General features: G+C 48.8%; 2 protein-coding genes across 2 annotated transcripts in view; one reads left to right on the top strand and one right to left on the bottom strand.

Annotated features, from left to right (window-relative positions):
* The window catches only part of VAMP1 (vesicle associated membrane protein 1), a 92979-nt gene that overhangs the window by 22812 nt on the left and 44842 nt on the right, over positions 1 to 25325 (top strand). The window lies entirely within an intron of this gene.
* On the bottom strand, positions 9855 to 18628 carry SCNN1A (sodium channel epithelial 1 alpha subunit). Its single transcript, XM_030535342.1, has 13 exons — positions 18100 to 18628; positions 17186 to 17583; positions 16612 to 16867; positions 15565 to 15752; positions 14814 to 14914; positions 14178 to 14341; positions 13671 to 13769; positions 13388 to 13505; positions 13039 to 13117; positions 12517 to 12574; positions 12323 to 12378; positions 10858 to 10933; positions 9855 to 10653 (listed from the first exon to the last, which is right to left on the bottom strand). The coding sequence occupies exons 1-13, from the start codon at positions 18106 to 18108 to the stop codon at positions 10327 to 10329; spliced, it is 1929 nt and encodes a 642-aa protein (XP_030391202.1). The 5' UTR covers positions 18109 to 18628; the 3' UTR covers positions 9855 to 10326.

The raw sequence follows: 25325 nt of genomic DNA, 5'->3' as shown, positions 1-25325 counted from the left end.
ACATGCCATCTGCTCCAACGAAGACCAAGAGTCTGAATTACTTGCCTCAAAGCTGCAGGTTTACCTGAAAGCAGCTCACAGAAGTGTGCTTGTCTTTAACACTCAGATGCCCCATCCCAATGGGGTCTAAACCCAAATAAATCTGTTTTACCCTGTATAAAGCTCATGCAAGGTAAACTCATAAATTGTTCGCCCTCTATAACACTGATAGAGATGCGCAGTTGCTTGCTCCTCCAAGTATTAATACATACTGAGTTAATAAGTAAAAAGTGATTTCATTAAAAGTAGGATTTCATTGGCTCCAAGTAGTAACAGACAGGAAAAAAGAGTAAGTCACCAAGCAAAATAAAATAAAATGTGCAAATCTGTCTAATCAAACTGAATACAGATATTGAAGCATCTCTGAGGGCGAGATTAAGGTTTTTCCTCAGACTGGACACCTTCCAGGCCTGGGCACAATTCTTTCCCCTGGTACAGCCTTTGTTCCAGCTCAGGTGGTAGCTAGGGGATTCTTCATGATGGCTCCTCTCTCGTTTTGTTCTCCCACCCCTTTATATATCTTTTGCATAAGACGGGAATCCTTTGTCAGCCTGAGTTCCCACCCCCTCCTTCTCAATGGAAAGACACCAGGTTAAAGATGGATTCCAGTTCAGGTGACATGATTACATTTCATTGCCCACTTGCCAGCACACACGTATAAAGGAAGACTTACAGGTAAAACACACCCATCTGCATACGATTGTCCTGGTTAATGGGCTTCATCAAGATTCCAAATCACCATTAATGGCCCACACTTTGCATAATTACAATAGGCCCTCAGAGTTATATTTCGTATTTCCAGTTTCAGATACAAGTGGTACATTTATACAAATAGGATGCTCACGCTCAGTAGATTATAAGCTTTGTAATGATACCTTACAAGAGACCTTCTGCATGAAGCATATTCCAGTTACATTATGTTCACTCATTAACATATCTTTATAAAACCATGTAGACATTGTGATGTTGCAGTCTATACTGGAAAAGTCAAAGCACAGGAACACTCCCACGGCAGTGCTTTGAAGTGTGAATATGGTAGCGCACAAGTGCTGGGAGAGAGCTCTCTCAGTGCTCCTGGTAATCCACCTTGACGAGGGGATTAACTCCAAGCGCTGGGAACGCAGCTCCCAGCACTTGGAGCCTGTCTACGCTAGCGCTTTAAAGCACTCTGACTTGCTGCGCTCAAGGGGGTGATTTTTCACACCCCTGAGCCAGCAAGTTAGAGTGCTATAAAAAGTAAGCGTAGACAAGCCCAAGGTGTAGCCCCCAGCCAGTTCTGTAATAAAGCCCTCATCTGCCAATCTGGTTTCACTGAACACTGCAATGTCAATATCATACCGGGCTAGCTCTTTTGAAAGGGAAGCTATTCTTTTAAATTGAGAAGTATCATCTTGGTCTGTCATAGTCCTGATGTTCCAAGTGCTCTTTAGTTTTCGACTGCGTTGAGGATGATCTGCCACCTGCGGTAAATTGACCGGATTTGATTGGCGCAGGCAATGTTTGAGGCACCTTTTCTAACCCCTTCCCTTGCACAGGGAGAGCAGTGTGCAATCCTAATGAGGGCTGCTCTGTCACCTGGCATGTTGCCAAGCTTCCCTGCTGCCCTTGGGATGGGGTGGGCGACCAGTGTCCCAGGCCACCTGCGTGCAAGCTTGTGGTTACAACAACCAGTAATCATCTTCACCAGTCACTTCGCCACTCCCCCATCGCCACAGGACTCTTTAAGAGAGGTGCATGAATTGTGTGCATGTGAGGTTGATTAAAATGGGAGAGTCATTGCACTGGGACAATCTCATTCTCTTGGAGGCTAAAGCTTGGCCCAGTGGCACAAAGGCTGTTACTACTGGAGGCTTCTTTAGCTGCAGTGGATAGCCATGACTGCTGTAGTGCCCCATCATGCCTTTCGCCTTCCACAATGTGTTGCTGCACTGCTTTTCAAGTTGTTGGACCAATATATGGTCTCTTCCGCCTTAACTACTGTCATAAACAGATGGTTAAGGGTTAATGTCTCTTTTACCTGTAAAGGGTTAAAAAGCTCAGTAAACTTGGCTGACGCCTGACCAGAGGACCAATAGGAAGACAAGATACTTTCAAATCTTGGTGGAGGGAAGTCTTTGTTTGTGCTTTTCTTTTGGTTCGTTGTTCACTCTCGGGACTGAGAGGGACGGGACATCATTCCAGGTTCTCCAATCTTTCTGAATCGGTCTTTCATGTTTCAAAATAGTAAGTAATAGCCAGGCAAGGCGGATTAGTCTTATGTTTTTCTCAACTGGTACATGTCTTTTTGCTGGAAGGATTTTTACCTCTGTTTGCTGTAACTTTGAATCTCAGGCTGGAGGTGGGGGGAGAGTCCCTCTAGTCTATATGAACCTGAGTACCCTATAAAGCATTTCCATCCTGATTTTATAGAGAGAATTTTTACCTTTTCTTTCTTTAATTAAAAGCTTTCTTTTTAAGAACCTGATTGATTTTTCCTCGTTTTAGAATCCAAGGGATTGAGTCTAAACTCACCAGGGATTGGTAGGGGGGAAAAGGAGGGGGATGGTTAATTTCTCCTTGTTTTAAGACCCAAACCTTGACAGCTACCAGAACAATCTTCGTATGCTTGGAGGACAATCCCTAAATCCAGTCAGTTTCCACACTTCTGGTTACCCTCACCTGGTTTAGCCCACCTGCTTACCAGGATGTGGCTGTTGTCACATACTTATAGCTACATGGAGCCATGGGTGAGAGCTGAGTATACAGTGAGGACCAGAGAGGAAAAGTGCCACCAAAACAATGCCGCACTCCTTGAATGGTTTATTAATGTGGAGTTTCCAAAGACACACAGTGTGGAGGTTTGGAACCGACAGCTCAGGTATCTTGACTGCTGAGGGAAAAGGAATGTGTGTGTGCTGCCAGGGTTGCTAATGTGGATTCTAGAAGATTCTTGGCTCATGAAGTGGCGAAAGTTTGCAGGAGAGTAAGGAGTAAACTATGATGTGGGACTGATGTTTCACTCCATGTTCTTTATGAAAATATGCTTATGATATTAATATGACATAACTGAGATATATACTTTATGCAAGATAGCTCATGTGAGATAATTGGAAAGGTTGTGATTGATTATCCAATTTGTATGCCTGTATCATTTCTGTATCTGAAGTTAGGAATATTGACTATGTATCTGTATTTCAAATATGCTACTTTGGGTGTCAGCCCAACCAGCCCTTCAAGTACAAGAATGGAAAAGCCAGACAGGGCTAATGGCCCACTAGCAAAAACAATGGACTGTGAAAGTGCTTAGTCTTCATGTGGACCCTCCAGACAGTCTGTGAGTAATGGTTGCCACAGTCTTGCAGAGACATGGGTCTGAGTCACCACCCCTTGGAATGCCGCTGTTCTTCCACTCGGAGATAAAGGTTCCCGCCATAAGCACTGTATAAGGCAGAGAAGTGACATTGAGGTTCTCCTCTGCCTCCCCACTCAAAGAGACATTGAAAAACATCTGGAAGCAAGAACTGACCTCGGGGGAGAAGTGTTGAGCCCAAGCTGGAAGGACATCTACCTTGTGAGTAATAAATATTGACGGTCTTAAGCTGGAGACCAGTGCAGCTGCCTTTCAAGACTTTCTGTAATCTGCCTGTAACGATATCTAGGGTGAGAAATCACTACTTGTAACTAATTTCTTTAGGGAACAAGCTTAGCTTGCGTGTTTTGTTTTATTTGCTTAGATGAGAGAACAAAACAGATTACTCTTATATTCACTTACAATCCACCTTTTGTAGTTAATAAACTTATTTCTTCATAACAACCCAGTTTGTGCAATTCATAATAAGTGGGGATAAGAGACTGTGCATACCTTCCTCCACATTGAGGGAGGAGGCAGATTTCATAATATACCAAGGGAGGTGGACACCTGAATGCTGGAGCAAGTCCCTTAAACTGAGCCTTCCTAGATCTGATCTCAGTGTCTGTCATTCTGCAGTTGGGTGTGGCCCTGCCTGTGGGTGCACTGGAGGAGGCTTAATAGCCTGGCTCAGCAAGACAGGTAAGAAGGGTGCCCAGACTGGCATAACTGGAGGGCTTAGTGGTATCTCAGGTGTCACCTTAAGGGGTCCAACCCATCACTGGGACTACAGCCTGATTTGGGCAGAGAGCAGTGACCTGCATTGGTATCATGTTTTGCCAACATCTAATTAGTGACTTAAGAGATTGTGATCATCTAGGTATAATGTTGACTCACTTGGATAGAAATGATCTGGGCTTTATTCCTAGTGTGCACCACATACAGTATATGAGAGCAGATTTGACAAAACCCTGGCTGGGATGATTTAGTTGAGGTTGGTCCTGCTTTGAGCAGGAGGTTGGACTAAATGACCTCGGGAAGTCCCTTCCAACTGTAATCTTCTGATTTGGACCACATCCTGGATTTGTTTCCATGAACTTTGATAGGTTTCTCTGATTTGGCGAGCATCGGAATAATTGCTACAGAAATAATATGGAAACCATTAATAAGTGTTCCAAGAACATTAATTTGGAAATTGGAGGGTTCATGGCTGACCAGAAGTTGTGCACTGTATGATTGTGATGGGGCAGGCTGCCACACCCCCACGTCTTTCATGAACACAGATTGCTCTAAGACGGGTGGGCAAACTACGATCCGGCCTGCGAGCTGTTTTAAGCTGCCCCGTGAGCTCCCACTGGAGAGCAGTCTCTGGGGCTTGCCCTGTTCTGGCGCTCCAGCTGGGGCACCAGGTCAGGGGCCGCACCACATGGCTCGGTCACACTCTGGTGCTCCAGCTTGGGCGCTGGGTCGGGGGCCATGTCACACTGCTCCTGGAAACTGCAGCATGGCCCCACTCTGGGGCGCAGAGTCGGGGGCTGCTCCACGCATAGGAGTCAGAGAAGGGACATGCCACTGCTTTTGGGAGCTGCTTGAGGTAAGCACTGCTTGAAGCCTGAACCCCATAGCCTCTCCCCCTGCCCCAGCCCTGATCCCTGTCCTGCTCTCCAAACCCTTTGATCCCAGCACGGAGCACCCTCCTGCACCCCAAACCTCTCATGCCCAGCCCCACTCCAGAGCCTGCACCCCCAGCTGGAACCTGAACCCCTTCCCACAACCTTGCCCCAGCCCTGATCTCCCCCCTACACCCCGAACTTCTTTCTTATGCCTGACTAACCTAATTTCCTTCTATGACAAGATAACTGGATGAGAGGAAAGCAGTGGACATGTTATTTCTTGACTTGAACAAAGCTTTTGAAATAGTCTCCCACTGTATTCTTCACCAGCAAGTTAAAGAAATCTGGGCTGGATGAATGGACTATAAGGTGGATAGAAAGCTGGCTAGATCATTGGGCTCACCAGGTAGTGATCAATGGCTCCATGTCTAGTTGGCAGCCGGTATCAAGTGTGGCATCCCAAGGATCGGTCCCGGGGCCGATTTTGTTCAATATCTTCATTAATGATTTGGAGGATGATGTGGACTGCACCCTCAGCAAATTTGCAGATGACACTAAACTGGGAGGAGTGGTAGATACGCTGGAGGGCAGGGATAGGCTACAGCGGGACCTAAACAAATTAGAGAATTGGGCCAAAAGAAACCTGATGAGGTTCAACAAGGACAAGTGCAGAGTACTGCACTTAGGACGGAAGAATCCCATTCACTGTTACAGAGTAGGGACCGGATGGCTAGGCAGCAGTTCTGCAGAAAAGGACCTAGGGGTTACAGTGGACAAGAAGCTGGATATGACAGCAGTATGCCCTTGTTGCCAAGAAGGCTAATGGCATTTTGGGCTCTATAAATAGGAGCATTGCCAGCAGATCGAGGGATGTGATCATTCCCCTCTATTCGACATTGGTGAGGCCTCATCGGGAGTACTGTGTCCAGTCTTGGGACCTGCACTACAAAAAGGATGTGGAAAAATTGGAGAGAGTCCAGCGGAGGGCAATAAAAATGATTAGGGGGCTGGAGTACATGACTTAGGAGGAGAGGCTGAGGGAACTGGGATTGTTTAGTCTGCAGAAGAGAAGAATGAGGGGATTTGATAGTTGCTTTCAGTTACCTGAAGGGGGGTTCCAAAGAGGATGGCTCTAGACTGTTCTCAGTGGTACCAGATGAGAGAACAAGAAGTAATGGTCTCAAGTTGCAGTGGGGGCGGTTTAGGCTGGATATTAGGAAAAGCTTTTTCACTAGGAGGGTGGTGACACACTGGAATGGGTTACCTAGGGAGGTGGTGGAATCTCCTTTAGAGGTTTTTAAGGTCAGGCTTGACAAAGCCCTGGCTAGGATGATTCAGTTGGGGATTGGTCCTGCTTTGAGCAGGGGGTTGGACTAGATGACCTCCTGAGGTCCCTTCCAATCCTGAGATTCTATGATCCCCAGGCCCACCCTAGAGCCTGCACCCCCAACCAGAGCCCTCACCCCCTCCCACCCACCAACCCCAATTTTGTGATCATTCATGGCCTGCTATACAATTTCTATTCCCCAATATGGCCCTCAGGCCAAAAAGTTTGTCCACCCCTGTTCTGAGACTTTCTTGCTCATAATAAAGGCCATTGCATAGTTGTAGTGAGGCAGTGTGGCTTCCCTTGGACCGAGACAGGTAGGAACCCCTTCTGTGCCTAAGTGGGCAGAGCCAGGCCTGCCTCACTCCTCTGCTGGAAGTACGTCACCAGGACAGGAAGTATAAAGTGCAGGACCTCCTGCTCAGTTGGGACCAAGACACTGAAGAAGTCAAACATACCCTGCTTGCTCCTGGAGGCTGACCTTGCTGCTGAACCTAGGGTTGCCACAGGCCACCTACCTAAAGGAGGCAGAGGACACCCTGCTGTTCTAATACACCCTGAGAGGAGGGGAGGAAGTGGTCCAGAGGCAGCCGACCTTGGTCTGGCTGCAGCTTTGCATAAGGCACAACTAGCATGTTGTGGTTGGGATCCCTGCTGACCCAGGGGTAGACCACTCTGCCAATGTTAGGACACTATGTTGGGGTCTGGTGGAGTAGGGTGGGCCCAGACCCCACCTTCCACCCCATCCCAGGGGTGGCAGCCTCCCCCTCACCAGGCCCAGTGGCCTGCGCTCATTGATTGTCCCCTGGAGCTAGGATGCCCAGCCCCTGGCGTTTCCTCTGGCTCTGGTACAAGAGCCAAGGGCTAATTGACTCCTGGGTATGCTCTGCCCCTGAATCAAGAAGCCAGAGCTAATTGACTATTGGGTGTGTTCTGCCTCTACATTGAGCGACCAGGGCCAATTGACTGCTGGCTTGTTCTGTCTCTGCACCAAGACACCAGGGCTGATTGACTCCTGGGCTTGCTCTGGCCCTACAACTAGAGCCCAGAACTGACTGACTGCAGGTCTTGCTCTGTCTCTGCCTCCAGAGGCCAGAGCAAATTGACCATTGTGTGTGCTGTGCCCTTGGCTGAAGGGCCTGGAGCTACTAGTCACCTATATGCGCTCTGAACCCTGCCCCAAGGACCCAGAGACCATACACTAAACTGTGCATGGCCTCTGCATGCAGGGCTCAAGGGCTATAGGTACTTGGCTGCTTAGCCTATTAGCCCAGTTGGGACACTATGCCTCACGCTAATTCCCCTGACACTAGGCAGCGGCCTGACAACTTAGTGAGGCAATGTGGCCTCTCTCCGACCCAGAGGGGGAGGGATAACCGTGCCATGTCTACAGTAATTTATTTACTGTTTTTATCCCTCCCCCAATACATATCAGTGTCTCCATGTCTTTACACACTGTATCTCAACTTTTGAACCTCTTCTCCAAAATAAAGAGGAGGGTAAGGTGTCATTATTGAGAGGACCCCCTTTGTCACGCTCACCTAACCTCCTGTTTCTCCAACACTCCTTGTTAGCTCATCTCGTTTGTCACAAAGTGTTAAATTGTCTTGTCCTACACAAAGAAGAGGCATTTTGATCTAGAAAATTAGATAAGGTGCTTCAGGGAGGGATAGCTCAGTGGTTTGAGCACTGGCCTGCTAAACCCAGGGTTGTGAGTTGTCAGATGAGCGTTAGCTTTTTACAATGAGCAGACAAAGCTGTTTCGAAAATCAACACAGCTCTTCATTGCAATTGCTGTGCGGATGAGGGGGTTTCTAGTGTTGTCCCAAAGGATCTCTTCATGGATCTTGGCCTATATTGGGACGTGCTACGACCTAGCAAAGATACCTGCCTCAGCAGTAACAGCACACGCTAGAAGAGCGGAGGCTTCCTCAACGGTGTTCCTGGCACAGGTCCCCCTTCAAGACATTTGCAGGGCAGCAGTGTGGTCATCGCACTATGCCATTACTCAGCAGGCTAGAGATGATGCCACATTTGGCAGGGTGGTGCTGCAGTCTGTGACTCAGTGAACTCTGACCCCTCCTCCTAGGGACTAGGTGGGAGTCACCTACTTGGAATCAATATGATCAAGCTCTCGAAGAAAAAAGTTACCTACCTCTTGTAACTTCTTAGAGATGTGTGGCTCTTATCCATTCCGATACTCACCCTCCTTCCCCTCTGTCAGAGCAGTGGCAAGAAGGAACTGAAGAGGCAGCGGCTCAGCAGGGACCTATGTACATTGCCATGAAGGCACGACTCCAGGGGCCTCCATAGCCGACTCGATGAGTACTGCTAGGGGAAAAGTCTTCCAATGACTATACATGCGGCACACGCACTCCTACTTGGAAAGAACATGAGCAACACATCTCGAAGAATAACAGTTACCTACCCCTTGTAACTGTTTTTCCTCAGGGCCAGGATGAAAGAGAACAAGCCACCCCAAAATAGCCTATTGCCCAGGCTAGATCCAGTCTCTCTCTGACCCCATGAATATGTCATCATTTATATCCGGTAGAATAGCTCCAATAGCAGATCATGAGCAAGAGGTACTGTAACCTGGTGGTTAGGGTGGTGCTATGAATCAGGCCAAGTAGGGACTTGAACCTGGGTCCCATGGAAGTTCTCTAACCTCTGGGCTATTGGCTGTTCTGGGGTAACTTGCTTTCTCCTGTGTGTTGTGGGGTTTTTTTAATTTCAGAGGTCTCATTTTTGTTCTGATGGGGAATGAAAATGAATTTCAAAACTTTGACATTTTTCACAAAGCAGATTACGGAGCCAGCTCAGCACAGCACCCTCACACCCATGCAGTGGGTATTCTGTGGTTGAACAGAGTAGGAATAGGTGGATCCGAGCTGTGGTGGACCTGCAGAGTTCTTATTCCTATTCTTATTACTGCAGCAGCTCCGAGGGGCCACTGAAGCAATGTCACAGTTTAGGGTAGCTCTGCAGGCTCTGCATCAGTGAGGCTACTTTAGCCCCCACAGCTCCTGATTATGGGAGGTATAAGCCAGTGTCAAGACAACTTTAGCCCCTAGTGTTCAAAAAAGAGATGAGAGGCTGAATGGAGAGTTAGAGTGAGGCATATGTTATGTTGCAAAGAAGAATCTTTGTATTGGCCTCAGAGTTGCGTGTAGCCGTGGAGAGCTTGAGAATATTCTAGACCTCATGCCAGGATGAGGATCCATGCAGGAACCCTTTCCCTACCACCACCACCACCCAAAATCTGTTCCTCAATCTAGCACCTATCCTGCCTGGTCTCTAGCCTAGGGAGGTGTCCTTCCAAACAGGCTCTCTTAGTCTCCTCCCTAGATTCCTGTGCGGAGGGGGAAATTTCCAGCCTGAGCACGGCATCAGAAACAGCAACTCAGAGTTGGGAAGCAGCATCTAGCCTCCTGCCCGAAAACTTGTCCTAGACAGGATGAGGCATTTGTGCATGCTAGTAGCTTCTTGGATTCTATACACCCCACCCCGTCTGCTGTCAGGCATACGCAGTAGAGCCTAATTTTTCCTGATCACAAACCCAAGTCTCTTTAATTAGTTTTTATTCTCAAAGTTACAGACCAGCGTGGCCATGGTCCTGGGTGCAGAGAAGTGAGTGTGTATATGTGGAAGGGGGCTCAGTCAATATCACCCACATATGCTGTCTCTTCCTATCATTGGTCACTCCTCAGCAAATGTGGCCAAAGGCATTGTCAGCTGTATTGTGGGAGACGAATGCAGGGTTTACCAACAGTAGGGAATATAAACTAACACCTCCCCCCAAACAACACTGCAGTCACCTGCCTCCAAACTGAGTGCCATAATGGAGGTGATGGAAGCTCTGCACCAGCATGATAGAAATGCAGCTGAGCTGCACGTGCTGTAGCACCAAACAAGAGATCATTACATGCTCCAACCTGCCGCATGTCTTCAGACCCAACCATGTAATCTGTGGTGTGGGACAGAAAACTCAACCTCACTGTGCTGCCCCACCACAATCCTCACTCCAGTCCAATCTTGGCATCCCTGTCCCGCCCACACAGTTCCAGGCTGTTGTAGGAGGGCAGCGTTGTTACCACAGCCTTGACAGTGGAGCGGGGTGGAGCACTGGGGCCAGAGGATTCAGGCTGGAAGGCAGTGTTGTCATGAGCACCTTGGGGTGGCACAGCAGAGGCCGGTAGCTGACGGGAGCGGAGCCACCGGAAGGAGAGGATGAAAGTGATGGCAATGAAATCCAAAATCAGCTCGGCGAGCTCTACCACAGAAAGAACAGAGGAACCAAACCAGAGACTCCACTGATTCCCCAGCTGGGAAAGCAGCGTCACCACCTGCAAGAGAGAGATGGGAGTAGTGAGAATTGTGTCTGTGTGAAGATGCTCGTATTCCCGCTCACTGCCAGGATCACCCACTGCTGGGGCTTTATTCCCATCTCCAGTCCTGCCTTAGGAGGAGAAATGCAGAAGTTAGGGATGCTGCTGCAAGGCAGAGGGGTATGATGAATGGGAAGGGAAGCTGGAGGATGAAGTATGTACCGTGAAGGCAGGAGACTCCCCATTGGTTTTATACTTCCATTCCTCAAAAAATATGTTCACTTTGGCCACTCCATTCCTGTTAATAAGAGAAAGAGATGAGTGACTCTAATCCTGCAGCCCCTGTATTGCAGCATACACTCCTTATCCTGCACCCACACCAAATCTTTAATCCTCCAAACCTGCAGTTCCCCCATTTGGCAGCCCACTTATCACTCAAACCTGCAGTGTGCCCAAAATCCAGTGCAACTGGCCATACCTACAGGATTCCTCTGAGATTCCTGTGTGATATCCCAGATTTAGGATCCCTCAAATCAACACCCACAAACTCCCACCCAACCCCCAAGCCTTTATCACTCCCACTAGGGTTACCAGATAGCAACTGTGAAAAAATGGGACACGGGGTGGGGGTTAATAGGCGCCTATATAAGAAAAAGTCCCAAAAAAACAGGACTGTCCCTTTAAAAATGGGACATCTAGTCACCCTCACTCCCACACACTTTGGTGCAGGGGTGTGTGCAGGAATTTAAATTTGACCCCTTTTGGAGGGGCACAGAAGCTCACTCTCCCCAGCCTCAGGAGTAGCTCACTGCCCCCCCCCATCTCCGGCCCTGGGAGGAGCTTGCTGCCCCCACTCCACAGCTGGCCCCTGGGGCAAGAGGATTCCTCCAGCTCTGGGGTTGCAGCAGGGAGAGAAGACTCCTGCCCTCAAGCCCCGGGGCTGTGGCTCTCTCCCTGCCACAGCCCTGGGGCTGGGGGAGTACTGCGTCCCTCGCTGATTATTAGGGGGGGCCAGTACCCCTCCTTGCCCCCACCCCTTGCACATGCCCCTACTTTGGTGCAACAGCTCCAAACTTACTACTGCACCAAACTCACATCTGACCTTCTCCTAAACGTATAGAATACCTCCACACTTTCAGTTTGATTCCCCAAGTTCACAATCCCTGCCCAAGACTTCACCTCCAACATTACATCAGTCCTTTGTCCAGGGATCCTCCCAATCATTCTGCCAGTCTCTGGACCTGGCCCCCTAAACCGCTCCCCAAATCTCAACTTATCACTGGATCAAGTCCATTGATCTGGGCCCAGGCCCCTGAGAACACTCCTATCCCATTACTAGCCAAGACTGTGGGCCTGGTCCCACGCTCCTGAAGCCTTTTGTCTTCCCCCTCACTAGGTCTGTCTCTTGGTCTATCCTTAGACCCCTGAACTTCCACCTATCTCCATGACCAGGTAAGTCAGGCTCTCCTGTCTTCCCATGACTGGGTCATTCTTCCTGTCTGGCCCTGCACTCCTGGACCCCTGCTTCTCTCCCTACCACTGATTTGATCTCTGTGCTTGGCCCTAGGCCCCTGACCACCCCTACTCCCTGTTTCTACCCATCATTGGTTCATCTGGGCCCAGGCCCCTGACCCCACCATCACTGGGTCCCATCTCTGGTCCTGAGCCCCAGTTCTGGAGCTCTCACCTCTTGGATGTGATATTGTACTTATTCTGTCGGGACAGCATGTGAGACACCCAGTCCTGAAAGGAAAGCACAAAGGGCATCATAGATATACACTACTCTGTGATCTCAGCCTCCCCTTGCTGAGGGTTAATAAATGGTGAGACGCATCTGCATCCTGTGTCTGGTGGGATTCCCACAGGAAACCATATCCTTACCTCGGAAACAGTGGAAAGCCAGTGGGAGTGTCCAGCTGACAGCTGGTACTCGGTCACCCTGGAGGAAGACAGATACATTCTTAACTGCAAGGGCTATGGGATCCACAAGGTCCAGTCTCAGCACAGCAACCTCAACAACTGGGAACTTTCTCCATATCTAGCACTTCTGCTCTACTCCTTACAGTGCTGCCTCCTGAAAGTAGCCAGACTGCAGTATCCAGGAGCTATCCCCACAGACAGCATTTTTACCCCACTACTAACTTTGCTTCCTGCTGGGAGACACTAGATTGACGTAGCTATCTGGATATTTAACTGCTCAAACACTATTTGCCCCATATAATTGAATACTTGGTTTGGCAAATCAAATTCTCAGCCATTCAGTGAGCACTAGGAATGAGACCCTCATAGGAGCATAGGACTGGAAGTGACCTACTGGGCCAAGTCCAGTCCCCTGAGATCTCAGGCAACTATTTCATATAATGGTGTTCATAAAGCTCTAGTTTTTAGCCTGCTGAGACTTACTCGCAAGGTTTCCGACATTTGCTGAAACAGCCCAGAACGTTGGATTTGAATTCAACCTGGAGTTTGTAATAACAGTGACCTGAGCAGGAAGAGAGAAAACCAAAAGCGAGCTCACTCTATCTGTGCAGGGAAGAGAATCTCTGGGGCATGTAGATGGGTGATGCGCACTCAGAACAAGGTAGCACCCTCGGAGGGGCTGAGAGCTCCAAAGAAGGAATCCCCTAGAGGACTTAAACAGGGGAGTTGGGGAGCTGATAGCAGGGGATAATGGGAAAGTCTTAGTGTTGGGAGTTGGAGGGTTTGGGGGGGGGGTTCATTATGTAATTCCTTCTGCCCTGTCAGCACTTACCCCATGCTATATGCTTAGTGTAGTCACAATACTCGGCTCCAGAGGGTAAGGGGTAGAAGTAATATGCACAGCCACAGCGCTCTACCATACTGATCTGGAAACAGGAACGAATGCAGGCCTGGGAGGCATGAGAGAAGGGGAGAGCTCAGCAGAGGAATCCTCACATCCCAGCATAATCAGGCCCAGAAAACATATGAGACCCACTCATGGCAGGGAATGACTGAGATTGTATCCCAAGGAGGGCGAGGACAGGTCTGGAATAGGACCAGTGGTGATGGATTACCTGCTCAGTGTATTGGGATGGGTACAGGTTCTGTACTGGCACATCACTGCCATCTTCAGTGCAGTCACTGTAACTGCCCCCAAGACGCATTGTCGTCTCCTGACAACAAACAGCAGCTTGTCAGTCTTAGAGTCAGAGAATTTAAAGCCAGACAGGACCACCAGATCATCCAGTCTGACTGCATGCACACCACAGGCCATCCATCCCCAATCAATAACAAATACGATGGTAATAACCTCCCAGTCCTCACTCCTATCTCATGCCACCAACTCCTTCCTGCTATCCCCCTTTTCCAGCCCTTCCCTGATTAGTAATGGCTCCCAAGGTAATGTCCTCCCCCTCAGTCCCACCCAGTGTTGCCACCGTCTAGGGTTAACTTTTCTGCTCCCCATATCATATTTTCACGGCAACCCTTCTGCTCCCTACCGACCAATCTTGTGCTGACACAAGTCTTCATACAGGTGCACAGTGAAGCCCATGCTTCTTCCCTCATTCTACCCCCCCTACCTTTCTCATGCTGATGGAGGTCTCCATACCCGGACGCACATTGAAGCCTCCATCATCCATGAAGGCTGGTTCATTCTGCTCATGGACCATCACCCGGGCTCCCGTCACTGTGGACAGCAGTGGGATATAGTCGTTCTGCTCTGTGCGCACTAGCAGAGAGAGGCCTGTAGAGGTTTCAGAGAGTGAGAGGCAGGATCAGGGCCAGTCACTGGGGTGGGGGGACAGCTGAGAGATCACAATTGGGCTAGTGGGGGAGAAGGAGGCAGCAGAGAGTGGGGGGAATCTCAGCTGAGCCAGAAAAGAAAACTGGATCAGGGCTGGGCCTGAGTGGAGCGGAAAGTAAGGGGGTCAGGGCTGGGGAGGAGGCAGAGAGTTGGGGATCAGAGCTGGAGTCTCTGGAGGCAGCAGAGAACTGGGATTGCAAAGCCAGACCTGGAGAAAGCAGAATTTGGGGGAGGCCTGAACTTTTGGCAATCAAAACTCACATGGGTCATGGTGGGGGATGCAATCCACCGTCACACAGGAGAATAAGCAGAGGAGGATCTTGGTGCTCACAGTTCTCTCCCACCCCCAAAACTCTCCTATTCTAGATACTCATCTCAATGGGTTCTCCCCACCTGTCACGGGGACCCTCACCATTATTGATCCCAGGCAGGGATGACGTCCACAGACTGCTATTGCCATCATTGAATGTGTAGCAGTTCCCATAAATAGGATGATGGAAATGGGTGTAATTCCTGGGAGAGAAATGGAAATATTCAGATTAGAGCATCTAGGCATTTGGGGGAAAAATCCCCAGGAGATGCTGTAGGACAGGGTATTCTAAAAGGAACCATTCTTTTTACCACCCCATAGAGAGGAACTGAGAGCAATACAGAAGAGTAGTGTCTGTAGTGTAAACAAGCCCTGAGAAGTGGCTCAGAGAAAGATTATTTAGCAAGGTGCTGAAAATGACTTCTGAAGCTGAACAGCTGTTAGATTCCTCACGTTGCTAACTCTGGAGGAGGATACAGTCCCCTAGTGTGGACCCAGTTACACCAGTATAAAGATCCCTTTATACTGTATAACTGCACCCAAACTAGTGTATGTACCTGTATCACTATTTCAATTATCTGAAACAAAGGGAAAAGAGCACAGGAAATACCCCATGGCACTTAGGGGTCAGTGAACCTGAGGAGTCAAGACCCCAGGGCAGGAACCAGAGCCCATAACTTGAGATTATGGGATCCAGGAGGCCCAGGAATTGGACAAGGAAGAATGCCCCAGCCTTGGGCCCTGGCAGCGAGGGTAACAGTGTTCTCCAGCAGTATTGTCTTGGCTTCTCCTTGTACACAGCAAGGAATGCAGAGGTTGTTAAGATGGGATATTGGAGCCCCTCAGCACTCACGCCTTGTCACATGTAACCTCATTGAAGCGGCAAGCATAGATGAAGTTCTCAAAATTGGACTCATCCAGGGCCTTTGTGTTAGGCATCCGTGCCAAAATGTTGATGTAGTGGAAACTGTACCACTCACGCACAGCATCTACACCTGAGGAATATGTCTGGTGGAAACAATCCTCATTGGTCTCGTTGCACTGCAAGAGAAACATCAGCTGTCTCAAAGAACACAAGTCCACGAGGAGGGATGAGGAGACATACCTTACCTATCCCCCCTCCTCCCCCCCGAACATGGACAGGAAATAAATTCAGATTATACTTGACACGTGCAGCTAACAGACATCAGGGGAGCCCCTCTCCCCCTACCCCAGATCCTCAATTGGAGAGAAATTCCTGAGCAGATGGAATGATCAAGAGGCTGAGGAAGGAGCAAATCACAGTGAAGTTATTGTAATGGGCTGTGCAGAAAATGAGATTGTGGAGTATACACAGGAGCTTTCAATTCTGGAACAGGGAGTCCCTCTCTGTGGGTGTATTTACACTCTGGTATAAAAGTAAAATTTAGATCAAACTAGCTACATCACTCAGAGGGGCAAAAAATTCAAACCCTAAGTGCTGTAGTTAAATTGACCTAGCCCTGCTAGGCTGAGGGAAGAATTCTTCCATTGATGTACCTACTATCATGGAAACTACCTACACTGACAGAAAAACATCTTCCATCAATGTAGGAAGCATCTACACGACAGTGCTATAGCAGCACTGCTGCAGTTATGCTGCTGTAGCACCTGTAGTGTAGACATGCCCTAGCCTAGACTAGAATTTTTGCTCCTGCTGCAACTCCAGTTAATTGATTGACAGTTGAGTACACTCTAGAGAATGGATGGAGAAGGGGGACAATCCTTCTCTAGATCCCTTAGGGAGAGACTGGGCCTTGAAAACAACTTCATCAGATTTCCAGTGGAGGGTGGAGCTGACGCTGGTATGAGAGGATCTAATGAGAGATTAGGAGTTAGGCAGAGTCTATAGAATACAGGAGAGAGAGGGATCTATTCTCACCAGGATGAAGCCAATTTTCCAGTCATTTTTGTCCACTGGAGGACTGTTCCCCTTCAGGCTGGCTGGTTCATCACGCTTGTGTCTCCTCAGTGGGTGGCGCTGGACATGGTGGGACAGGCTCCTTGGGCTACGTTTCCGGCTGGATTGGGCTCCCCAGTTGCTTTGTACCAGAGACATATTGTAGTTATACAGATCCATTAGTGTCTGATGGGTGATATGATCCAGTTCATCCAGCTCCTTCTGGACAGCACTGTATCTGTGACATGGAGAGAGTGGACTCCAGAGTTAGGGCTTGTCTCTATTGGGCAATTTCCCACTATAGCTCTACTTACACTATAATAGTTCTTTGGCTATAGCTAGACAGGTATAAGTCCCCACGTGGGAATGTAATTACTCTGCTTCCAAACTGTAGTGGAATAGTTATTCCAGTACAGCTATGTAGGGAAATTTACCCATGTAGAGAAGCCCTTCATGTCTCAATATCACCTGTAGGGGCACTGGGTATTTCTCCTGATCCAGTAGGAGTACAATACACAGAATATATACCTGTAGCTCCTGGGAGTTTGTCTCATACCTGTAGGGGTTGAGGGTGCACAGTGTGACAGCAGGGAAGGTCAGCCTGTCTGAGCTGAGGTTAAGGTTCAGGTTGACAGGGAAACTGAAGTACTGCCTGTAGAGGATCCCAAATTGCCAGTACATTAGGCCAAAGGTGAGGAAGAAGAGCACAGACCAGAAGGCTGTCTTCATTTTGTTTCTCTTGGAGCAGACTAAGCGGATGGCTCCATGGATGGTTGTGTTGTTACAGAAGAACTGGAAGAGTTCATGGTATGACTTGTGGAACTCAATGAGGTCCTCCTGACACTCCTCCAACTTCTCTGCCACTTCCTCCACCTTCTGCTGCTTCTCTGCTTCTTGTTTACACCTCCTCAGCCTCTCCCCCGCTGGCACCTTCTCTGCCTTCACAGTCACAACCTATGACAGAATAAGCTTGGAATCAGGCAATATATAGATACTAGTTATGTCTACCATGACGCACCGAACTCAGGAAGCCTCTGCCTGCTGGGACCCTTTAGCCCCTCCACACACACCCCTTACCATCCTCCACATTCCAGCCGTTCCACACACACACACCTCCATTCTCCCCCATGCCCTGTGGCCCCTCCAGACACACATTCTATCCTCCCCCATGCCATGGCCCCTCTACACACACACTATCCTCCCCCATATCCCAGATCTTCCACACACATACACACACCTCCATCTTCCCCCTTGTCCAGAGTCTCCACACACACACCCTATTCTCCCCCACACTTCAGTCCTTCCACACACTCCTCACATACCCTCCCTGCTCCAGTCTCTCCATACACACCCCCAGACCCCCTCCCTCCTTTACCCCAGCATTCACTCTGTAGGAACCCCACCACACCCTTCTTCAGAGGGTGGTGTTTAAAAGCAAGGTTAGAAGCAACTGAGTAGAAAGACACTAACTTGATGCATGTTGACCTATGATGCTGTTTCCACTGAGCTATATGGACTCTGCTTTCCTTGAAAATGAGGGGTCTCCCTTTGGTGTTGTCCCTCTGTGGGAGTTTCTCTCTGCTAGGCGAGATCTGTGTTCTGCTGTGCCCTGGGCTCAGACTCCTGGCTCTGCCTCCTGGCAGCTGCTTTGCCTTGGTGGTTAGGATTAGACTGGTTTCTTTCCAGCTCAATCTGGCAACCTGTCCTGCTCCTGCCCTCCCAGCGCTCCCCGCCCCCGCAGCTCTGGGGGAAAAGAAAAGCCTCATTAACATCTCAATATCTCAGTTGCTAGAGAAAAGGGAGATGGGCAGGGGTGGGGGGGAGCAAGGGGTGGGAAAGGGCAGGCCGGGAGGGAACGGGCGACAAACATACTAAAGCCCCAGGAGTGGCCCGTGTTGACTGGGGACCACTGTAGAGAAAATAATGCTGTGGTCTAGGGCTTTCACTGGGGGCTTGGGGCGGCCGCAGCTCTGAGCAGCCAAGAGCAGGGCCGCCCGGGGGGGGGGGAGGGCAAGAGGAGCAATTTGCCCCGGGCCCCGCAGGGGCCCCCACTAGAATTTTTCGGGGCCCCTGGAGCAGGGTCCTTCACTTGCTCCGGGGGCCTCGGAAAACTCTTGCAGGGCCCGGGCCCTCGGAGCTTCCTCCGCTCCTGGTCTTCGCCGGCGGGGGGGTCCTTCCGCTCCGGGACCCGCCACTGAATTACCACCGAAGACCCGGCTGCACTTCGGCGGGAGGGGGGGGTCCCGCCGCGGGTCTCGGAACGGAAGGGCCCCCCGCCGCCGAAGACCCCGGCCCCCTGGACTCCTCTGGGCGGCCCTGGCAAAGAGAGGATTCAGGTACACAAGCGTGCAGCCTCAGGGGCCGCGCTCTGCTGAAACACCAGGGTGGGGCTTTGAAATAGCTGAGCCGTTTTAAGTCAAGGACACACGCACCCCACCCATCCTTCTGACTCCCTGGGCTGCGGTCTCAGAGCAAACCGGTACTGACACCCAAGAGCCAGCTGGTGACCTCGCGTGCACCCCCCCTCGCTGCCCGCGGAAGGGTGGAGGAGGAGGTAAGCAGCGCTGGCTGCTCCCAGGTAGGGCTGCAGACTGCTCCCAGATCATTACTATGTTCCTCCCCATTCCCCCCGCCCCTTCTCCTGAGCTGAGAACACAATGTCCCAGCAAGAGGAGAAAGAGAGAAAAAAATGTTGGCAGCAATGTCTCAAGGACATGGGGACAAGTCAAGGTAATGCAACAATAAGAGCGGCTACCTGGGCTGGGCACACTCTCCTGTAGCCATCCAGGCCGGGCCAAGGCCTTGGCTCAGGAAAGGTGCTGTACAGGGCTCCCCAGTTCCCAATTTCCTGGCTGTTCCAGGGGTCTGGGTGCCTAGCCTGTCCCTTTAGAGCTCTCAATCATCTTCAGTGCTCTTCAACCCCAGGAGGATGTAACCTGTGGGTTAGCAGCATTGAAAGAGGGATCCTTAAGCCCTAGGAACCCAACATTCAACCCTGTCATTCAACACAGGACAGTGAGGCAGCAGTATTCTAATAAACACCCTAGCTCAGACTGGAGCATTGTGCTAGGCACTGTACATACACTTAAGAAGTACTTGAAGAGATTACAGTCAAAGGAGTGAAGGCAGAGTTATTATCCCCATGGTGCAAATGGGGAATTGAGGCACAGAGAGATTAAATCTGTGCCCAAGCTCACACACGGAGTCTATAGCAGCCCTAGGACCTCATCTAAATCCTAGTGCAGTGTTTTAACCACAAAAACATCTTTCCTCTCAAAAATCATTGCCTTCTAATCCCAGCTATGGGAAGGGATTGGCATCTACTGGGCTAGAGGCGAGGAGATTCGGAGTTGGAACTCCTAGGCTATGTCTACACTGCGCGCCTTACAGTGGCACCACTGTGCTGCTACAACCATGCTACTGTGAGGTACACAGTGTAGCCGCTGTTTGTCAGCAGGAGAGAGCTCTCCCACGGACATAATAAAACCACCCCTACTGAGGGGCAGTAGCATCTCCTGGCAACAAAGCACTGTCCATTCCAGCACTTTTCATCAGTAAACTTCTATTAGGCGAGGGGGTGTTTTTTCACATGTAAAAGTTTTACTGACAAAAGTGCAGTGTAGCCATAGCCCTAGATAGTATTTGCAGCTCTGAATGTTTTTTCAGTATATTCCAAGGTGTGAATTTAAACTTATGTAATTATGTTGGTATAACTCCTGGTGTTGACCCTGTTATTCTGCTGCCTGTTTTTCAATTTAGTTTGTGTTATTTGGGAAGGATTTTAGCTATACTGAAAAATGCCGCTCTTACACCATAATGAGTGTGTCCACGCCAGGGAAAGGCAATGGGAGCACTACATGTGTATAACTATATTGGTGTAATCAGTAAACCTTTCACATACAGACAAGCCTTAACTCACCGTGGCTTTGATCAAATCTCTCACTCTTCTTGTACTTCAGTTTCCTCATCTATCTACTCCTCTCTTCCCAGGAAGCTGTGAGGGTTAACGAGTTACTGTTTGTGTCTCACTAGGAAGTGCTATCAGGGCTGGGAATAATGATGGTTATCGCAAAGCTCACCATGGGATTCAAAATTCCTTCCTTTAGTGTAAATAACTTTCTACAATCCCAGTTTGATTCTGCATTTCTGATGTATTCCTCTTCTATTCCAACAACAAAAGTGAAGGGACATCAAATTTGTGTGGAAAGGAGGTTGTTCTGGAATGATAATAAGTAGTGTCCCTTGAAAGAAAGGATATTTAAGAGGTATGAAGGTAAGGGCTGGGGCTTTGTGTGCTTAATGCAGCAGAAAAGTGTTGGCTTGACAATGCTGGTGAATGAAATCCTCTTAATCTACAGGGAAGCTGCAGGGGATGACTTCCTTTAGGGGTAATAGGGATAGTTTAGCCTCCATTATCCAAGCAGTTCTTGGCCTTGCTGATGAGTCTGCCAAAATCATCTCATGTGGGGCAATCTAACATCTCTTAGATTAAATGCTTCAAATCTTCATTAACAGAGCTGAGGTTATCCAGTGATGTCTTTGAAAACCAGGCAGTGCAAACTTAAACTTCCAAAAACCAGGAAATACATAGATAAAGTCTTCTATGACAGCAAGGTACTGAACCCACAACGACCCAGGAAGTCCCTTCCAGTTTTGTATTCCTGTTTTACACACTGGTGCAACCTTAACTCTGTCCTTCTGGAGCTGGCAATAGCCAATGGAAATTCTCTGCATGCACTCCAGCTACATTCTCTGTTAGCTCTAGTTGTATATAATGGAAGGATTCGTTGGATTAGCTTGGCAGTGCTATGATAGTGTTATGAGGACATTTGTGGGGGGTTACTGCTCCAATGGAGGGGGGTTCTGAGTCCCTCCCCGGGGATATGCGATCAAAGGAAAGAGGTGCAAGTGTACCTTGAGAGATTCAGATTGCTTCATTTCAGCACTGTGTTGTGTAGGTTGTCTCAGTAGCCATTCACGGGGTTCTTCTTGCCACAGGGATTGTCAGCAGTAAGGTGGGATATGAGAGTGGAGTGTCAGAGAGCTTATTGATGTAAATGAAAATAGAGTATTAGATGGAATTGTGTGCATACGGTGAAGGGGTTGTAAAATGTAGCAAGTAGGGGGTTATTTCTATGGAGTGGGCTCAGAGTTTGAGTGCAGCAGGTATAGGTTGCTCCTGCACAGTAAATAAAAATTTTACTTTAGCAGAGAAAAAGTCATATATTCTGTCATACAGTGGTCACATGCCCTGAGTGTTCTGCACTTCTGCAATGTCAGAGTGCTAGTATGTGTTTTGTGGGCATTTTATGGCAGTGCTCAGAAAGGGCAGAGTTAAGGTTGTGTTGCCATTTACCTTAACTCTGTATTTCTTAGTTTTCAGCAGTTTGGTTACATTACCGTATCTCTCTATTTCCTGGTTTTCGGAGGCTTAACTTCAGCCACTATCTATGTTCTGGAAGGGCATGAGGCACCACTTAACTCTGTGTTGATGAAGTTTTGGGGAATTTACTTTCCTTGGTTTAAAAAAAAAATATTTCTCAGCACCCTGTGTACCGGAGCCCAGCTCTACCTCTGGATCATTGGCAATGATTACACTTGCTACAGAATTCACTGGCTGCACATAGGTCCGCTCACTGCCTCTGCATCATTTCTTTGTCTCCTCTCTTTTTGCCTGTCCAACACAGCCTGGTTCTCCCTCCTCAGTCATGGATGGAGAGGCAGAAATTAACTGGGCCCCGCTGGTTGAGGCACTCAGGAGTGGATGCAGGAAAAGTGTAGAGACTAGCATAAAGTCAGTAAGGATCTTTTTAAAAAGAGAAATGGAAGGAGGAGGGCATGAGAGGAAGGGTGATCCAGTGGTTAGGACCTAGGAGATCTAGATTCAATTTCCTGCTCCATAACAGATCTCCTGTGTGAGCTTGGCCAAGTCCCCTAGTCTCTCCAAGAGGATCAGATCCAAAAACGTATGTAGGTGCCTAATTTCTATTGATTTCAGTGGAAGTTAGGAGCCTAAATACCATTGTGGATCTGGCCCCATGTCCCAGTTCCACATCTGAAAAAATGGAGGTAATAAATTCTTCCCTACCTCAGAGGAGCATTGTGAGGATAAATACACTGACACTCAGATCCAGGTCCACAAAGGGATTTAGGCACTGCGTCATTCAGTATCGTGACATCTAAAAAAATCACAGGAACAACACAGCAATACACAAAGATTGAATTGGGCAGATTGGATAAATTGCTAAAGAGTCATGGGATCAGGGGCACTGCACCATGGTCTTTCACCTCCCAGGTGGGTGCCATAACCACTGGACTATAGAGTGATTCTCATTGTCCTGATGACTTTTTAAGTACTTATATTCTGTATTACAGCTTCAACAGGAGAGATTGACACCTCTCCATCTCAGAGTATCCTGTAGCTCAGTAGTTAGAACATGCTCCTGAGAAATAGGAGACACTTGCTCAAATCTTGCTCCATCCTTAGGCAGAGCAGGGAATTGAGCTTGGGCCTCCCACATAACAAGTGAGTGTGCTAACCACTGGGCTAGAAGTTATAAGTTTTATCACCTACCTGTTAAGCACTTTCCATTCTAGAGAGCTACATGTTTTCTTCAATAACGTTTTTAATATTGCTTCCTCAAAGGGGCAGTGGGTGCCATGCACTAGCTGAAATAAATGTTGAGTGACTGAGATCAGTTGTGGGTGGTTTGAGTCAAGGTTTGAGCCCCAGGGATGTGCAAAAAAGTGACACTGTTGATTTTGTAAAATGCTGAGGTTTTTTTCAGGAAGCTGTATTTTAGGAACCCCGTGCTCCAATGACTCCAAATTTGGAACACTAACCTGACCCCTCACCCCTATAAAGCACAACAAATTTCAAAACATTCTAAGCATGCAGATTGTAGAGCACTTAGGAAACTTGCTCTTTAAACAGAAAGGGCTTCTCATCCTGAACCAAAGAAGAGCTGGCACTCTACTGTAATGGGAACACTTAATTCCGGTTTTGCTGGAGTGGATTCAAACTGGTGGGCAGCTGGTGAACATTTCAGTAGCTCATAACCAATGCACTATGGCAGGGGTCGGCAACCTTTCAGAAGTGGTGTGCCGAGTCTTCATGTAATCACTCTAATTTAAGGTTTGGTGTGCCAGTAATACATTTTAACTTTTTTAGACGTCTATAAGTCTATAATATATAACTAAACTATTGTTGTGTATAAAGTAAATGAGGTTTTTTAAATGTTTAAGAAGCTACATTTAAAATTAAATTAAAATGCAAACCCCCACCGGACCAGTGGCCAGGACCCGGGCAGTGTGAGCGCCACTGAAAATCAGCTTGCGTGCCACCTTCGGCACGAGTGCCATAGGTTGCCTACCCCTGCACTATGGCATCCAGTTCCCTGCATCCAGAAATTAAGTTTTCTTTCTGGAAAGATGCTTATTAAATCAAGTTCTGACTTGGTTGAAGCTTACCCAGCCTTTTTCCGGTCTCTGGACATGAAGGTCTTGTCTTCATTGCAAAGATAACTTGAATTCTCATTCCAGTGTTGCCCCTAACCTGAGTCTCACCTACACGTACAACCATCTCACTTAAGGGTGGTGCTGCTTTTCACTTGAAATGGCAGGGCTGGATAGGCTAAAGCTCAGGTACTGCTAAAACTCAAGCAGTTAGCGTACATCCACATTGCAGAGTGCTCATGTTAACACCACTAGAGAGCTCTTAGTCTTCCAGTGCCTTCCCACATTTCCCCCTGGGCCACATTTTCTTGCTGTCTACATACTAGCCAAAGTTACCTATTCATTCATATAGCACAGTTTAGTATTTGACTCCACATTCCTACTTGGGTTACAGACCTGCAATAGCACTCTGTTGCAGGGTGACTGGCCCCTTTAAGAGGTAGGGAGGTGTCCAGAGCACCTGTGATTCAGCAGCTGCCACCAGACTGGGCTTGAGTTGAAAAAGAGCACCGAGGCCCTAGAGGGGAGGAGACTGGGTGAAGTGAAAAAGGGCTCAGGACTAAAAGATCATTACAGGAGCCAGCTTCCTGATCTTCCTGAGCTGTCGGGCAAATGCTAGGAGGCTGAAAGGGGCTGACTTGTTGGAATGTGTTTTTGATAGAGGAGTCATGAGTAGGGCTCCGTATTTGTCATGGAGGTTGCAGAAGTCACGAATTCCATGTCTTCTTGGGACCTCCGTGACTTCTGCAGCAGCCAGTGTGGCTGACTCCATGGCCACCCAAGCAGCTGGCCTCGGAGCCAGCTGCTCAGGCATCACTGGCAGGGTGACCAGAAGTCCCGATTAAAATCGGGACTGTCACAATATTTGGATGGTTGTCCTGCGTCCTGACTGATCTTTCGTTGGAGCTCAATTTGTCCCGATATTTCACTCCACCGGCAGCACTTGGCTTTTTTTTTTCGGTCTGCCGCAGCACTTGGCTTTTTTTTTTCTTTTCTGCCAGTTGTAACCCCTCCCCCCCATGTGTCTTGATATTTTCTTCATCTCATCTGTTCACCATAGTCCCTGGGGACAGCCACAACAGCCCCTGCTGGAGCGGCTCTGCAGTCAGCTGCTTGGGTGGCCCCGCAGCCAGCCACTGCTGGTCCTGGACAGCTGATCCTGGAGACCGCCTGAGCAGTGGACCCAGAGGTGACAGGAGCCACCACAGCTCAGCGGCTCCTGGCAGCAGTCCTGGGGCAGC

The sequence above is a fragment of the Gopherus evgoodei genome, chromosome 1, assembly GCF_007399415.2.
Source record: "Gopherus evgoodei ecotype Sinaloan lineage chromosome 1, rGopEvg1_v1.p, whole genome shotgun sequence".
Lineage (NCBI taxonomy): Eukaryota > Metazoa > Chordata > Testudines > Testudinidae > Gopherus > Gopherus evgoodei.
The sequence above is the reverse complement of the archived record's forward strand: the minus strand, read 5'-3'. Positions and strand labels throughout refer to the sequence as shown.

Excerpts from the sequence above, each read along its gene's own strand:
- SCNN1A (XM_030535342.1), bottom strand. Across the intron at positions 16,868-17,185 it reads TGCACCCTCAACCCCTACAG|ATACAGTGCTGTCCAGAAGG; the intron begins GTATGAGACAAA and ends TCCATGTCACAG. Across the intron at positions 12,379-12,516 it reads GGCTTTCCACTGTTTCCGAG|GACTGGGTGTCTCACATGCT; the intron begins GTAAGGATATGG and ends CTTTCCTTTCAG.